At 46.0% G+C, this 16584-nt stretch overlaps 1 protein-coding gene across 5 annotated transcripts in view; it reads left to right on the plus strand.

Moving 5' to 3' along the window:
* SH3KBP1 (SH3 domain containing kinase binding protein 1) overlaps nt 1-16584 on the plus strand; it is a 343295-nt gene that overhangs the window by 320866 nt on the left and 5845 nt on the right. For all 5 annotated transcript variants that reach the window (XM_030763169.2, XM_030763171.2, XM_030763168.2 and 2 more), the window contains 2 exons: nt 9694-9803; nt 13258-13386. In XM_030763169.2, coding sequence (XP_030619029.1) covers nt 9694-9803; nt 13258-13386 — 239 coding nt within the window. The remainder of the gene's footprint in view (nt 1-9693; nt 9804-13257; nt 13387-16584) is intronic.

Genomic DNA, 16584 nt, shown 5'->3' on the forward strand with positions numbered 1-16584 from the left:
TTGCAGCACTATTTACAATAGCCAGGACATGGAAGCAACCTAAGTGTCCATCAACAGACGAATGGATAAAGAAGATGTGGCACATATATACAATGGAATATTACTCAGCCATAGAAAGAAATGAAATTGAGTTAATTGTAGTGAGGTGGATGGACCTAGAGTCTGTCATACAGAGTGAAGTTAAGTCAGAAAGAGAAAAATACCGTACGCTAACACATATATATGGAATCTAAAAAAAAAAAGGTTCTGAAGAACCTTTATACTCCAATAAAGATGTTGTAAAAAAAAAATGAGTAGCCAATATCAGAAGAAAAAAAAAGAATGCAAAAGTGAAATGTTACTTTTCCCCCCTTAACACTGTTTGCTATGGATGCACGTGAAACTTCACTTCTCAGCGCTAGACTTCAGTAAGGTGCGCCCCAACCCCTTCCCAGACCCCTTCCGCTGATCTAAATTAGGTCACCGTGCTATCATTGCTAATTTCATCTTTTACCTGTCTCTCATAGTAGCTAGCAGAATTTGTAATTATGTCTGTAAAATTCGGTCCCTCTCAGGGGGCTCTGAGCTCCGTGGGGTGGGGACCATGGCTGTTTCGTTCACCCCTGCATCCCCCTCCATGCCTAGCCCAGAGCCTGGCTCATAGGACGCACTTAGGAAATATGGACTGAATGAAGCGACTGAGCGTATGTGAGAAGAAATAGTGTGATGTAGGATCACGTTAGAGATCTTCATTGCCACTAGCCCCATGTGGCTATTTAAATTTAATTTAATTGAAATCATCACACTTAGCTGTATTCCGTGTGCTCAGTAGCCACATGGGGCCAGTGGTACCATATTGGATAATACAGATATAGCCGGTTCCGTCATCACAGCAAGTTTTTTTTTTAACATCTTTATTGGAGTATAATTGCTTTACAAGGTTGTGTTAGTTTTCGCTGTATAACAAAGTGAATCAGCTATGCATACACATATATCCCCATATCTCCTCCCTTTTGCATCTCCCTCCCACCCTCCCGATCCCACCCCTCTAGGTGGTCACAAAGCACCGAGCTGATCTCCCTGTGCTATGTGGCTGCTTCCCACTAGCTATCTATTTTACATTTGGTAGTGTATATATGTCCATGCCACTCTCTCACTTCATCCCAGCTTACCCTTCCCCCTCCCTGTGTCCTCAAGTCCATTCTCTACGTCTGCATCTTTATTCCTGTCCTGCCCCTAGGTTCTTCAGAACCTTTTTTTTTTTTTTTTAGATTCCATATATATGTGTTAGCACACTGTATTTGTTTTTCTCTTTCTGACTTACTTCACTCTGTATGACAGACTCTAGGTCCATCCACCTCACTACAAATAACTCAATTCCGTCTCTTTTTATGGCTAAGTAATATTCCATTGTATATATGTGCCACATCTTCTTTCTCCATTCATCTGTTGATGGACACTTAGGTTGTTTCCATGTCCTGGCTATTGTAAATAGAGCTGCAATGAACATTGTGGTACTTGACTCTTTCTGAATTATGGTTTTCTCAGGGTATATGCCCAGTAGTGGGATTGCAGGGTCATATGGTAGTTCTATTTTTAGTTTTTTAAGGAACCTCCATACTGGTCTCCATAGTGGCTGTATCAGTTTACATTCCCACCAACAGTGCAAGAGGGCTCCCTTTTCTCCACACCCTCTCCAGCATTTATTGTTCGTAGATTTTTTGATGATGGCCATTCTGACTGGTGTGAGGTGAGACCTCATTGTAGTTTTCATTTACATTTCTCTAATGATTAATGATGTTGAGCATCATTTCATGTGTTTGTTGGCAATCTGTATATCTTCTTTGGAGAAATGTCTATTTAGGTCTTCTGCCCATTTTTGGATTGGGTTGTTTGGTTTTTTTTGATATTGAGCTGCATGAGCTGCTTGTAAATTTTGGAGATTAATCCTTTGTCAGTTGCTTCATTTGCAAATATTTTCTCCCATTCTGAGGGTTGTCTTTTCGTCTTGTTTATGGCTTCCTTTGCTATGCAAAAGCTTTTAAGTTTCATTAGGTCCCATTTGTTTATTTATTTTTTTATTTCCATTTCTCTAGGAAGTGGGTCAAAAAGGATCTTTCACAGCAAGTTTTAATGGATAGTGCTGATATAAAGTGATGGTACTTTTATTCTCAGAACTTTCACTATGCCTGGCACACAGTAGATATTTAATAAATGTTTGATTAAGTGAATGAGTAAATAAACTCTATCTCCCTCTCTTATTCTTGAGCTACAAGTTTCCATGTAAAAATTGCTTTGTACTGAATCGCCAAACATTCCTCCTTTACTTGCCTAACACCTTGCATTTCTTGCCAGAGATTTCTTTAAGGAAGCCAGCCCCCTTTTTGGTCCTTTTAAAAACACATTTTAATAAAATAGAACAAAGGCAGCTTGTTATCAGAACATAGAGTGGTTTCTTCACACACACACACACACACACACACACACACACACACACACTACATTTCCTGGCATCTTTTCTTGTTCTTGATGTAGAAACAGTTCTCAGAATTCACTATCAGTTGGCTAAGAAGGAAGGTCAAATGTTCCTGCTGTCTGTCCAGTGCTCTGTAGTGGAAGGAATTCCACCAGCATGAATCTGAGTGTGGGCCCTGCCATTTTTCTGATTGTGACCTTGTTCAAGTTGTCTAACCTCTGACCTTCCATCTCTCCCTCTATGGAATAGAGTAGCCTGCGCGGCCTGGGTTTTTGTGAGGATTGAATGAGCACGCACGTGTGAAGGGTGGAGGAGTCGGGTGGCTGACCGGTAGCCCAAACTTGTTTACTCCCAGCAGCTTGTGTCTTGAAAACTTCACACCTGGTTGATAAATGGAAACACAGCAGCAAATCTGCTGCATCCATACACATTTTGGAGGGCTTATTTTCCTGCAGAATCTAATCATTGCTCAAATGAGAATTTTTCAGTTGGTGACTCAGCTAACACAGGTGTTCACTGACCCCTAATAATGGGCCCGTCTTTGTAGTCTGCACAGATTTTCCACACTAGTCAAAGGATTTACATGCAGGGTGAGATTTTCTCCTTTCCAGACTACCTTGAGATGCTTCTTCATTGTAGAGGAGGTACCTGTGGCCCTGTGGGTTTAGGGTTTTCTCATCTTAAATCTTAAAAGAAAAATTTTGTTCACGGGTTATTTTTTTTTTAAGAGTTAGACTTGCTCTTAAATCTCTGCTCCCAAATCCCACAACTCCATCAATGGTGTCTGAAAACAAAATTCTACCTGCGTGATTTGAAAGGGTTTTCACATAATCTGTCATTTACAAAAGAATAACCCTGCAAAGCTGATAGCTCAGATAACTCTCTCCTTTTTTTCTGGTGGGAAAACTGAAGCCCAGAAAGGTTGTTTGTTCATTTATTCAATAATCATTTCTTGAACACTCACTGCAAGCCAGGTATGATGCTAGGCCTGGGAAAATCAGAGATAAGAGCCACGGCTTCTTCCCTGGCGGGTAAGGGAGACAGATAGGTCGGCAAGGACTGTTAGTTCAGGGTGCTAAATGCGGAGATTGGTGTGATGAGTGTCTAGGGAGTGCTCAGGTCAGTTTTAGGGTGCAGTCTGCATTCTTGGAAGAGGTCTTAGTTGCCAAGCCAAGCCTTGATGTCTCCAGGGGAAGGGAGGAAAGGAGGGGGAGGGGAGAAGAGGAAGTCACCCAAGGGGCAGAGGTGTGTTGGCCATGCTAAGGCACTGGGATTTCGTTGGCACTCAGGAAGGACTTGAAGCAGTGAAGGGACGTACTCAGATCTGCACTTTACACATCTCTCTCTGGTGGTAGCCAGCCTGTGGAGTGGTACAGGACTTGGACTGAGAAATCCATTACAGCGGTTCCAAGCACGAAGTTCCAGCAGACTTAAGGATCCTTGACAGAGACATGCAGGAGATGAGGTGGTTTCCAGAGGTATTGGGAGGGGGCGACAATGCCAGGCTTCAAATGTAGGAAACTTCCATTCTAGGACTCGTTCTCAAGCCCAGAGCAGCGAGCTACAATAAATAAACAGAGCCATTTAGGAGCTCACAAGCAGTTCCTTTGGTGACAGCTGGCCCGTCTCAGACTTTTGACTGTTTCTCCTCCGGGTTTTCAGTGGATGTGTTTTAGGTCACCTGTGGTCACTGGTACCATCCCTCCCACTGATGGAAAATGAGCCCACATTTTCTAATTGAACTAAATAGGCTGTGACTTAAGTTCATGGAAAATGGGCAACTCTGTGTGCCATGAAGAGTCAAAGGCCTTTCCAAGCCGACTCTGTGTCCAACATGAATTATCCCTGTATGTCTGCAGAGGGTTCATCTTCCAAGTATCAGAAGAGCCAAGGGCCTCTCATCCGTATGAAACTAACTTTTAAAAAATACCTGGCATTTGCCAGAGTTTTGGATTGGCTTATGGGCATTAAAACCATTTTTTATTAAGGGGAAAAATTCCTAGCCAGGCGAGAAAGCTCATATCAAGTTTCAGCCTGATTCATTTCAAAACTACCATGAAAATTGGGACATTTTCTTTGCACCACAACAGGTTAGTCATGGAAATTCTGTTAATCTCAGCTACTGCGACCACAGTCATGAGAGCATGCTCTGTGCCATTGAAAATTTGCGTTACAGTGCTGAAGAGTTTCCCCCTTCGCTGTCAGAAAGCAGAAGTGAGTCGAAGTTCAAGGTCTGAGGTTCCCGTTTCATCAAGTGACCTCATCCTTGGTGCGTCTTTTTCTTTCCGGCACTTTGGTTTTGTTTGTTGTTTCCCAAAAGTGTTTTTTATGAGCTCAAATGTAGAAAGTTCAGTGTAGCTGAGTCTGCACGAGGAGGTTAAGAGTGCGGCTCCCCTGCAGGACTCGGCCCTCTTCTTACTCTTTTATTTATTTACTTACATACTTATTCATTCATTCATTCATTCATTTATGGCTGTGTTGGGTCTTCGTTGCTGCGCGCGGGCTTTCTCTAGTTGCGGCGAGCCGGGGGTCCACTCCTCGCTGCCTTGCGCAGGCCTCCCACTGCAGTGGCCTCTCCCGCCACAGAGCACGGGCTCTAGGCATGCGGGCTTCAGTAGTTGTGATACGCGGACTTAGTAGTTGTGGCTCATGGGCTCTAGAGCGCAGGCTCAGCAGCCGCAGCGCACGGGCATGTGGGATCCTCCCGGACCAGGGCTCGAACCCGTGTCCCCTGCACTGGCAGGCGGATTCCCAACCACTACGCCACCAGGGAAGTCCCTCTCCTCTTACTCTTGAATGACAGAGACGAGGCAGTCCTCTGGGCCATCTGTCGTGGAGACTCTGGCTGAGTGTGCTCGCTGAGTGCGGCCAGGCTTCAGCATGTGCAGGACTTTTTAGTGCAGACCTCAGCCAGTGAAACCAACTGGGCCGGCCAGGCTTTCTCTGCAGCCCTGGCATAGAAGGCTGCCTTCCACCCCGAAGCTGCTGCCTCACTGCCCGCTAGCAGCCACCTCTGTAAACTGCACGCCTGCAATCAGAGTTCTTTCTTGAGAGTTGGTTCATTCGTGGGTGTGTTCATTTGTTCCTACATTCACAGAATGTCAAGCATGTTTGCCCCAGGAAGGCGCTAGGCTATGAGAGCGCAGAGATGGGTCCCTGCCCTCCTGGGGCTCACAGTCTAAGTGCGTCACACAGACACCAGGCCACCTCTGAGTCATTTCGAAAGTGTGATTTAGGAGAGACCCCTCTCTCACACGTTGTCAAACCCTCAGCTCCCCCTGGGACTTCACTATTTCACGGGGCCCAGGAGGGTGGGGAGGGAGCCTAGATGGAGTCCAGCAGAAGTCTCCTGGCTGTGACCTTGTCTGTCCCTGCACACCAGGGGATGTGCTGAGTCCATCTTAAGGGGGGCCTGCGGCCATCCCAGCCTCTCCCCTCCCCCACCCCGCTCTGCATGCTCGGCCCCCTCGAGTGCCTCCTTCTCTCTCCAGCCGCTGTGTTTCTGACTCATCACCAGTGGTCACCCAAGCCTTTGGTTGCCACTTTATCGCCTCTGTTGCTCACACACCAGGTCGGCAGGGGACCCACCCTGTGAGGAGCCTTGCTGCCGATGCCTCACCGGGCCGGCCCTGGGACATCTGCCGCTCACCCGATGGCCCTCGGCCCCAGCGCCCTCTCCTCTCCTCTGCATGATCAAGTCCTGGCTTGTGCCTCCCCACCCCCAGCCTCTTCTGGAGCAGCACTCCTGCATGTGGCTGCTACTAACAAACTAATAAACCTGGAGAGACAGAGAGCCTGCCCTGCCCTAGACGGCGCCCCAGACTAATCCAGTCAGTCCCAGGGCGGGGTCCAGGCAGGAGCCTTTTTTTTTTAAATTGTCCAGATGGCTCCACTCTGCAGCCAAGGTGGAGAACCGGAGCCAGCAGGCTTTTAATTGTTCTTTCATCACTTCAGCCTCCTCCGGTTTTGCCTCCTGAGCTGGCTTCTGTTTCCAGGATGGAGCCATGACCTAGGTGGTCGGTCTCAGCCCCTGGCAGCGCCCAGCCAAGGCCCTCAGCACTGGCACACCCCCTCCCCAGCCCCGTGTGCTTCGTGTCCTCCACCCCCCTCACACCCACCTCCCCACCAGCAGACCTCCCTGCCCTGAGTCTTATTCCCTACTTCCAGGCCCCAGCTGAGGAACCCGCTAAACTCACCGGATGTAGAGTGCATGCAAGGATATTTGTGCAGCACTTTTCCTTAATTAAAAAAAAAAAAAAGAACAACAGAGAGAGGGGGAATGATTTGAAAACAATTACCCAACGATAGGGGATTGATTCACTAAATCATGAATTGCAATGCAATAGAAGATTCTACAACAATCAAAATATTGATGAAGGATTTTTAGCGTCATGGCATATAATGTTTAGTGAAATAAGCAGAATGAAATACTACATAGCATGTGAACTAGGCTATCTATTTATAGAAAAAAGCCTGAAGGGAAATATACCAAAATAGTAATAGTATTCGCCTCGGAGTGGCAAGATTATAGTTGACTTTGTTTTGTTGTTACCATTTTATGCCTTTTAAAAATTATGCATTGTGCACGTATTACTTTTGTAATCAGAGAAAAGTCGATTTAAAAAAATTAATTGGGGGGACATTAATGTCAGATAATGGCTTTTGGCATCAATCCAAGTGTGTAATTGGTAATTTCAATTTCAAACAACGTGGAATTGGTAGAGGCGAGTCCTGGGGTGGGGTCTCAAGGGGAATCTTTTAGGAAAAAAAGATTCTCTTAAAGGGAAGGCTCCTGAGAGGGTCAGGCCAGTGAACGGGCTCTAGAGAGGCCTGCCCCGAGCCTCTCTGAACTGGCTGGCCAGATGGGGCCCTTTTCAGGAGCCTCGCTCTGGCGCTGGGTGCTGACTGGCTCCTTGGCCTCAGAGCACCACTGATACTTTTCTTGTGCTGTCTCTTCAGAGAGTTAACCTTTGGTTACAGTTGCTTTGCCCTGATAAAATGAGTTCATGTTGAGTAATTATTCATTCACCAGGTGCTGAAATAAAGTCATGTAATATAATCCCAGGTGTAATGTAATGGTTTGTCCTGACCAGTGACTTGTGCTTGGTTTTGCATATTTCCACTAAAGGAGGTAGTTTGCCGACAACACCTGACTGTTCATTAATAGAATAAAGCTGTCACACGGCCAGACCGTCTATGATAACCCTCAACAAAAGAGCTCTCCCCAAAATAAGGAGGGAAGAAAAACACACATCATTTTTATCTTTTCTGTCCTGAGCCAGCATGTTTGCAATTATGGCAGTTTAAGATGTTTTCAGTTGCAAATAAAGAATATCTGACTAAAATTAGCTGAAATAACAGGGGGCTATTCATTTCACACTGTGAGAAGCCTGGACACTTGGTCATTCAGGGTGGGTGAGTGGCTCATTGGGGCGGTCAGTCACCCAAGCTCTTTCCATTTGTTTTGCTCGGCTATCCTCAAGATCTCCAAGAGCATCCATCTCATGTGTTAGTCATTTGCACAATGGCAGGAAAAAGGCTGAAAACTACTGCCGCAAGAAGTAACAGGAAGAGGCTAGAAACATGCCAGATACACAGGTGGTGGCTAGTGGTGGAGCTGGGAGTTGAACCCAGACAACCTAGCTCAGAATTCATGCCTGTCTTAGTCTGCCAGTTCTGTCATAAGAGAACTCAAACAGCAGACATGTATTTCCTACAGTCCTGGAGGCTGTGAAGGCCAAGTTCAAGGCACCAGCAGATGCTATGTCTGTTGAGGGCCCTCTTCTGGGTTCACAGGCACTGTCTTCTTACTGTGTCCTCAATGGTGGAGGAGGTGAGGGGGCACTAGTCTCCTTCTCCTCTTATAAGGACACTAAACCTATCCACAGCTCCAGGCATCCTATCCTTACGCAACAGCTTCCCAAGCAGGAGGGAAGAGGAAGCAGCAACACAAATGACCTTCGCCTCACTTGCCTCTCTCTAGACAGAGAGGAAATCTCTTTCACAGTGGCTCTCAGTAGACTTCCTTTTATTTCTCAGTGATCCAAATTGGGCTACATGGCTACCTCTAAACCAGTCACAGGCAAAGAGGAACAGGATTGCCATCATTGGCTTAGACCAGACGTGCCTCTGCTGGGCACATTGTCCTGAAAGAAAACCGGGGCTCTGTTAGGAGGGAGAATGGGAATGGTTTGGGAAGGCAGCGCCTGGCATGGCGAATGAAGCAGTCTCCCTGTCAGGAAGAGATGGCGTGTCCCCGTTCACCAGCAGCAATGAGTCTCAGGGTCTGCCCCTATCTGCCAGCCATCCCTCTGTGCATCATACACAGATCTACACTTGGTTTGTAAATCCCCAGGACTCTGTAGGACCAGGTGACTCCCTTGGCCTGATCGTTTGTTGAAGGAGGTGGCAAAGTGAAGACAAAGGCCTTCCTCCTGGACACATGCCAGGTGCAGTGCCGATCTGGCTGGAAGATGCTCCGTTCATCTGTCAGTCACAGAGCTGGGAGCTCTCTGAGGACAGGCCCGTTTCTGCCATGCTCACTGGGGTAGCCTTAGTATCTAGCTGTGTGTGAGGTACAGAGTAGTTGCTCAGTCATAATGGAGCGAGTGAGCGAGCGAGCAGACTGATGACTGAAGACGACATTGTCTCCATTGAGCAATGTTTCTGGAGACAGAATGGCCCGGGGCTCTGTGAGTCATCTGGAGAAACAGAAGCTTGCTCTCCATCTCCAGGGGGTTAAGAATCTAATGGCAGGGTGATGGTCAGAGTATTGCGGTACAGCCAGAGAAGGAGGCTGCCCTCTCTTGTCTTCTGGAATCAACGGCGTTCACTTGCGCAAGGATATTGTACCTTGAGATAACTGCTTATAGTATTGTGATGCAAGAATGTTTTATCTACCAAGATGGACTTGGATTTGTGGAAAAAAGAGGATTTCTCCTTTACTCATCTTTCTGTAGCTTTTAAAGATTTATGAATATAGCTGTTGAAGGGGGAAAGAAGAATCACGTTTCTCTTTCCTCCATAATAGCTTGTTAGACCGAGGAGGAGGTGATTTCTTTCATTCAGTTTGAATCACGTTGATGGGATAACCAAAGGATGTAAACAGCCTTCATAAATGATGAAGCGTAATCCAGACCTAAAGGATGATTATTAAGGAAAAGAGGTGCTTATGGCATAAGAACCTTCCCTTACTCCTGTTGATGCTCTTTAAAAAATCTGTTTTACTTTTGTTTTAGACCTAGAAGGGTTTGATTCCGTGGTGTCATCTACTGAGAAACTCAGTCACCCAACCACAAGCAGACCGAAAGCCACGGGGAGGAGGCCTCCGTCCCAGTCCCTGACGTCCGTAAGTGCCTCCTCGCTTGCCGACAGCTGGAAGGCAGGAAAGATCAGGGACTCTAGCTACGAACTGTTCTGCAAGCAGCTGATTCGAGGACACGCTGGGAGAGGGCGGTCATGAGATACGCTGCTGACCAGAAGTGATTTGAGAGTCTTCTGGAATCAAGCAGTGATTCTTTCTTTTTGTTCTCTGTGTATCTGCCAGCGAGGTGGGGAACCCCTAGTCCCACTTTCCTTCTCTCTCCTTCCAGACGGATTCTTGTTTGAACCCAAAATGAAATTGGTAAGAACAAAATGGCATGTTTTCTGGTGGGAAAGGAGAGCAAGGCTGGTTTGGTCTGTGAACAAAAGAGAACTTTACTTAAAAAAAAAAGCAAAAGAAAGGGATCTGCCGCTATACAGCACTGGCAGTGGCCCAGGCTTTTTCTCTCAAAGCCCCGTCCTTGGCATTCCTCCACGGAACCCCACACAGACCTTTAGGAGATGGGTTTTAAACATACGAGGCACCTGGTCATGCAGGAGACAACAGTCAGAACGCTCCGGATAACCCATAGAAGTTTTTGTTTGGGTCATTTTGAATAACTTTGTTTCTTATTAGAAAACCTGTAACACATTTATTGTACCAAATTTGAAGCAGGAAATGCATAAAGAAGAAAGTAATAGAAGTAAGTAATCCTGCTCCCCCAAGCTAAGAACTGTTAACCTCTTGCTGTATATCTTTTATTTCTTCAAGAATGGGATCACACAGAACACGTGGCTTTAGAAGTTGCATTTCCCCCTTACATTGTACACCTTTCCCCTGTCATTACACATCCTTCCGTCACGTCACAGTGAATGGCTGCCTAGAGTTCTAGCCTGGGAATATATGAGCGTTTATCTAGCCAGTGCGCCGTCACTGGACATCTATGTTGTTTCCATTCATCATAAACACTGAAGTGAATGTCATTGTAGAAAAATCTTGGTGCTTCTGCAAGCAGTGTATATGTGTGTGTATATCTCTGTCTGTCTATCTATTTATCTCTATATATCAGATTGCCTTGTCCTTGCTGGGAATGCAGGACTAAGGCCTTTGGACCTTCACCCAGATGCCAGGGAATTAACCTTTGTCAGGTTTCCCAGGACACTTTTTACTAACTCTACCTAAGGGGTCATCATTTAGAAGAAAAAGAATGCCACTTCCTTTGAACGTCTTCTCTCATATCCACTGGGTCTGGAAGTGTGGTTTGAGTCATCCTATTTTTCCTCTTTGTAGGAAACATATCTGTGTATTACCATCTTTGGGGGAGAAAGACTTGAAACAGTGGTTTACTTTTTCACTCTTATATAGAGTACTGTGTCAATACCACCTTCTTTCCCCTTTCCCTCTCACCTCTCCACACCCTCATAAACACACAGCCTATTTAATTGCTTCTTAGTATCTCTGTATTTAAATTTTTAATCCTACCTCCCATATCTTCTCTATAAATCCTTCCTCATTTTTGTTTCCCCTCCAAATCCTTCCTAACTTTTCAAGATCTAGAGGGCCTTGAGGCATCAGAATTAAATACAGAGAAATTTGAAATACGACCCCCCCATCCCACCCTTGGTCCCTACATCCCATGTCTGAGAGTTTGTATATATTTGGGGGAGACCTGGTAAAGGCATCTCATCTTCTCTGCACTTTTAGATTACACATTGATTCATTCACTCATTCAACAAATACTGATGGGCATCTCCTATAGGCTAAGCTCTGTGCCAGGTACCAAGGCTGCAACTGGGAATAAGAGGTACGTGGTTCTTGACCACAGGAAGCTTATGGCAATGGTGGCTCAAAGTTTGACATTTGATATGGAACAATTTTACTCGTGGACTTAAAACAGCAGGATACATTTGTGCTTTAAAGAAGTATAATTACTGTACTCGCTTCCCTTCATTCCTATCCATCCCCATATGGATATGTACACTGAATTCATGTTTACTCTTCTTCCTGTTAGCACCTGTAGGTTTTTCATAGCAAAATGGGATTGGTGGATGTGGACATATTCCTAAAAGGCCATTGGAGGGAATGATCGAGGAAATACATTAGTCATGACTCCCCATCCTGGGGCCTCTCAACCTAGTTTGAGCTGTTTATGTTTATCAAATTCAAAGAGCAAGCTTTGATTGGCAGCTCATGAATCATAGGTTATGTAGGAGGAAACTGCCTTTGGAATAAAATCTCAAAATGAAAGGATACAGGCATTGTAAGGTAGTTAAGCTTAGATTAAAAGAAAGCTTGGTTGGAGGCGGGTGTTATTCTAGGTAATTGGATTTTCAGATTAAATGAAGATTAACAAACAAGACCGTTTCATTTTAAAACATTGCTTTAAAATTCCCTACATGTATTGCTTAGTAAGTAAACAGAAGAAAACAAACAGTATTTGTAACTGTGATTTTTTTTCTATAATGGTGCCAAGCAGTGATTCTAAATATGATTATTTTCCCACCACAGGGATAGAAGGCATAGAGGTAAGGCTGAATATGAACTCACCTAAAGATATCTCTGGAAGATTCTTCGTTTAAAAAGATTCCTTGCCACAGGAGCTCTTATTTTCCTCTGCTTTGTCCTAAAATAGGGAAATTCTAGTACAGTAATCATTTTTGACCAAGTGATTCCAGTGAATTGGTTTACATTCATCCAGCTTTTGATCTTCACAGCGAGGCAGAAAGAGTAGGAGTGTTATCCCCATCTTTTACCAAGAGATGCTGCCATTCTGTAAGTACACCTTAGCAAAGATGGAATCCAAAATGGATAATGATTGTCCACAGCAATGAGGGCAGTGTTTTAGCCGCAGGCACCAAATTAGACGTGAGCTTGCTGTGCTGGCAGGCAGGGCTGTTCTCTGGGGCTGCAGAAACGCTGGTCACTAATCCGCAGGGGTAGTGATCCTTTGCCCCCGGAAATGGTTTCCTCTCAGACAAGTCCTTTTAGACACTTCACTATGCAATAGACCTGGTGGTTCTGGAAAAGGATCCGGAGGGAATGGAGGAGAGGCAGGTTAGAGGCAGCTTCCTCTCCACCTGTGTGTCCTTCCCCACTGGACTGTCAACCCTGTGAGAGCAGGGACCATGTCTGGCATGTCACTGTTAAGCTCATAACCAAGCTGAGTGCTTGGCGCACGGCAGCAAATGTTTACAAAAAAGAGAGAGGCTCTGAGCAGGAAAAGATGGATGACAGATGCTCACATGGATGAAATGACCAACGGGCATCAGTGGAAAGATCCCATAGAAAGAAAGATCCCTGGCCTAGGAAATCTTAGTCTCAGTTCTGCCACTGTCTCTAGCACACAGATAATAGCACACTTTCTGCCCCGTGGTTATAATGAGGAGACAAACAAAATAGAAGTGTCAGTGCTTTGAAAGGCACACTGCATTATGTTACCAAAGGCTATGTCAGCTAAGGTGTAATTCTGACAAGAGCATTTTCTTTTGGCTTTATCCAGTCTTCCCTTTCAAGCCCTGATATCTTTGACTCCCCAAGTCCTGAAGAAGATAAAGAAGAACACGTTTCGCTTGCACACAGAGGAGTGGACGCGTCAAAGAAAACTTCAAAGACTGTTACCATATCCCAAGTGAGTGGCCAGCCGTGGCGAGGGTGTCCTGACAGCACGGGATCCCTGCCTTTACGTGTATGCTCTGATGATGAGTTATAAACCAAACAAGGATAAACAGATGTCTTAGTCATGTGGGGCTGCTAAAACAAAGTGCCATAGATTGGGTGACTTATAAACAATAGAAATTTATTTCTCACATTTCTGGTGGCTGGACGCCCAAGATCAGGGTGCCAGCATGGTCAGGTTCTGATGAGGGATCTCTTCAGGGTTGTAGACTGCCAACTTCTCATTGTGTCCTCACATGGAGGAAATAGAGTGAGAGAGCCCTCTGGGGTCCCTTTTAGAAGGGCACTAACCCCGTTCATGAGAGCTCCACCCTCATGACCTAATCACCTTCCAAAGGTTCTATCTCCCAATACCGTCACAGCGGGGGTTAGGATTTTCATATGAATTTTGGAAGGACACAAACATTCAGTCCGTTGCAACAGGCAACACAAGTTTTTGTCATTCTTTGGTGACAGTGACTTCGGTAATCAAAATCCCTAAGGAATGTGACAGTCTCCAAAACTGGGCAGAATCCCATGTTTTCTCTTGTGGTTTGATCTCCTCTTCATACCATCAACCATACATACACACACACACACACACACACACACACACACACACACAATGCCCTCGCACACCACCACCACCACCACCACCACCATCACCATCACCATCACAAGGACCAAAACAACTTTAAAAACCTAGAGGTGTCTAGAAAGACTACATTAAATATATTAAATGCTGTGCCCTCTGCCCACAGATTGTGACTTTTATGTTCAAAACTGGTGGTGTCACAAATTATGGTTGGCAGTTCATGAATTTGAATAGCTAATGGGATTTCTTAAAGAAAAGCTCATTTGGATTCGTTTATTAGGATAAATTTATAGTCATTTTAATGTTTAAAATGTTTAAAAACATTAATTTCATTGCACGCCCAGGGGATGGTATAGCTCTTTTATTACTGACTTGTGAGGAACAAAGAACACATTGTTTAGCAACTGCATGTGGCTTCTGAAGGGTACCCTGTACAAGTTCTGTTCGTCCTATGATTGTGAAGTAAGATTTTAAAATTCCATTTTCTCATGCTAAGAGAACCCAATCAATTGGAATTATTTTCTGTAAACATTAGCAGCTGCCTTCTGTCTAAAAGCAGAAAATGGAAGTCATTTTTAAAGCACTCGAAGCACGAATTAACACAAAGAAATCAAAGGTGATGTGGAATTTTCTTCTGATAGATTTAAGAATTTATATGTATAGCTTTTCTTAAAAATCTGATATAGTCAGCAAAAATATGATCCTATAAAACAGATCGATTGTAATTATTCACAAAACTGAAGCAGTCTTCCTTTATAAAAGGCTTCCATTTACAGAAATTGGATTTAGATCCGTTTTTTCTGGTGACCATAGGAATGCCTATAGTTGCAGCCTCTCCGACGTCCCTAGGGTGTCTCTATAGTGACATCTACTGGTGGGCAGTGGCTCATCACGTTTCTGAGTTGCACTGTTCTATCCCATTAGCCTATTTCACTTGCCTGGAGTTGTCATGTCTTGTTGTTTATTGCTTCTAGAAATTCCACCTGAACTAATTTGATCAGGGCATTTGGTGGCCTATACTCTGTGAGGGCTTATAACGAGTGCTTGTTAGCTGAAATGGGACGGGAGAGCGAGTCACGTAGGAAATGCAAAAAGAAGCGTTGATTGAAAAAGTGCCTGGAAGTCAGTCAGTGTGAGGACATCGGTGGGCTGAGGGAGGTGCGTGATAATGCAAGGTGGGAAATGGGGAAAAGTATGAACCCAGGAATAGAAAAGAAGCGAAGGAAATCAGGTCAGGAGAGCATGAATCTTCAGACTCAGGCAGCCACGGTCACAGTACCAGGCTTGAGGGTCCAGCTGATGGGGAGGGAATTGAATCTCAGTTCTGCTGCTTATGAGCTGTGAGACTTGGGGTATTTCTCAGCCACATCCCTAAGCCTCAGCGTCCTGCTCCGTCAAGCTGTGTGCCAACTAATCCTCATTTCAGTTGTCCAGCCAGCGTCCGGCATATAGCCGGAGCTCCGTAAATGTCAGTCCCTCGCCCCTCTGACTCTGACTCCTGCTGACAATAAGCACAGGATGGTGGATCGCTCTCCCTGGTGGCAGAAAGTGATTTTCCTCAATGATAAGCTGGCAGAGAGAAGGCGAGCAGCAAGGCTGGAATGATGGCCCATCTGCTTCTGGCTGACTCTGCCCAGTTTCTCCCTGTAGCACAGCCCGAATCCAGACTCTGCCTCCTCACTGTGCCAACCCAGCCTCGTCTTGGCTCCCGGCCTGGGCGCCAGCAGCCTCAGCTCCCTCCCCTCCCCCGCTTCACCCCCCAATGTCCCGTCTACTACCTGCCCCCATCCGCCGCACCCCACCTGTGATCTCACCTTCCCTTGCAGCTGCCGCCTCCCCTAGGCCTGCTTTGTGCCCCTGTTCCCCCGACCCGTGACCGTCGTGTTCCCTGTGCCCTCCAGGCCCCCTCAGGGCACTTCTCCATCAGGCCTCCCCTGCCTGCCTCCTCCATCTTCAGCCTTGGCTCTTACCCTCAAGATAACTCCCAGCTCAGGGTCTCCCCCATCTTTGAAAGCAAACAAAACCCTTCCTTGATCCCGCCTCCTCCTGAGGCTTCTCCACGAACACCCTCTCCCTTTCTCCCATCTTCTTTCCTCAGCCGAGTGTTTGGAAAGAGAGTTCTAAACTTGCAGTCCACACCCCTCATGTCCCATGCAGGCGCTCACCTGCCTTGATCAGATTTCAGTCTCCCTTGGCTCCACCAAATGGGGTCCCCCCTAATCCTCATCTCAGCATCCTCTGGAAACTCCTCCAGGAGACTTCCATGACCCAGGCCCCCTCCTGGTCTGGCTCCATCCCCTCTCAGCACTTTGTCCCAGTCCCCAAGGGCTTTCCCCTCTCCTCCACCTCTTCAACTTGGGGCGTCCGCAGGGTCCATCATTGTGCCTCTTCTCATTCTTCGTCATCCACCCCCATGGCTTGCACTGCCTCTGGTGATTTCTCTGGCCCAGCTCACTTTTTCAGTCATCGGCTCTGCCCATTGGCCTTCGCCCTTGGCCATCCCTCAGGCTCCTAAAATTCCGTGTGTCCAAAACTGAGATCACTGTTTGGGCCTTCAGTCTGTTCTTCCTCCCATGA

This window comes from Delphinapterus leucas, chromosome X (assembly GCF_059928025.1).
Source record: "Delphinapterus leucas isolate spDelLeu-1000000601 "Yukka" chromosome X, BTC_Dleu_Yukka2, whole genome shotgun sequence".
Classification (NCBI taxonomy): domain Eukaryota; kingdom Metazoa; phylum Chordata; class Mammalia; order Artiodactyla; family Monodontidae; genus Delphinapterus; species Delphinapterus leucas.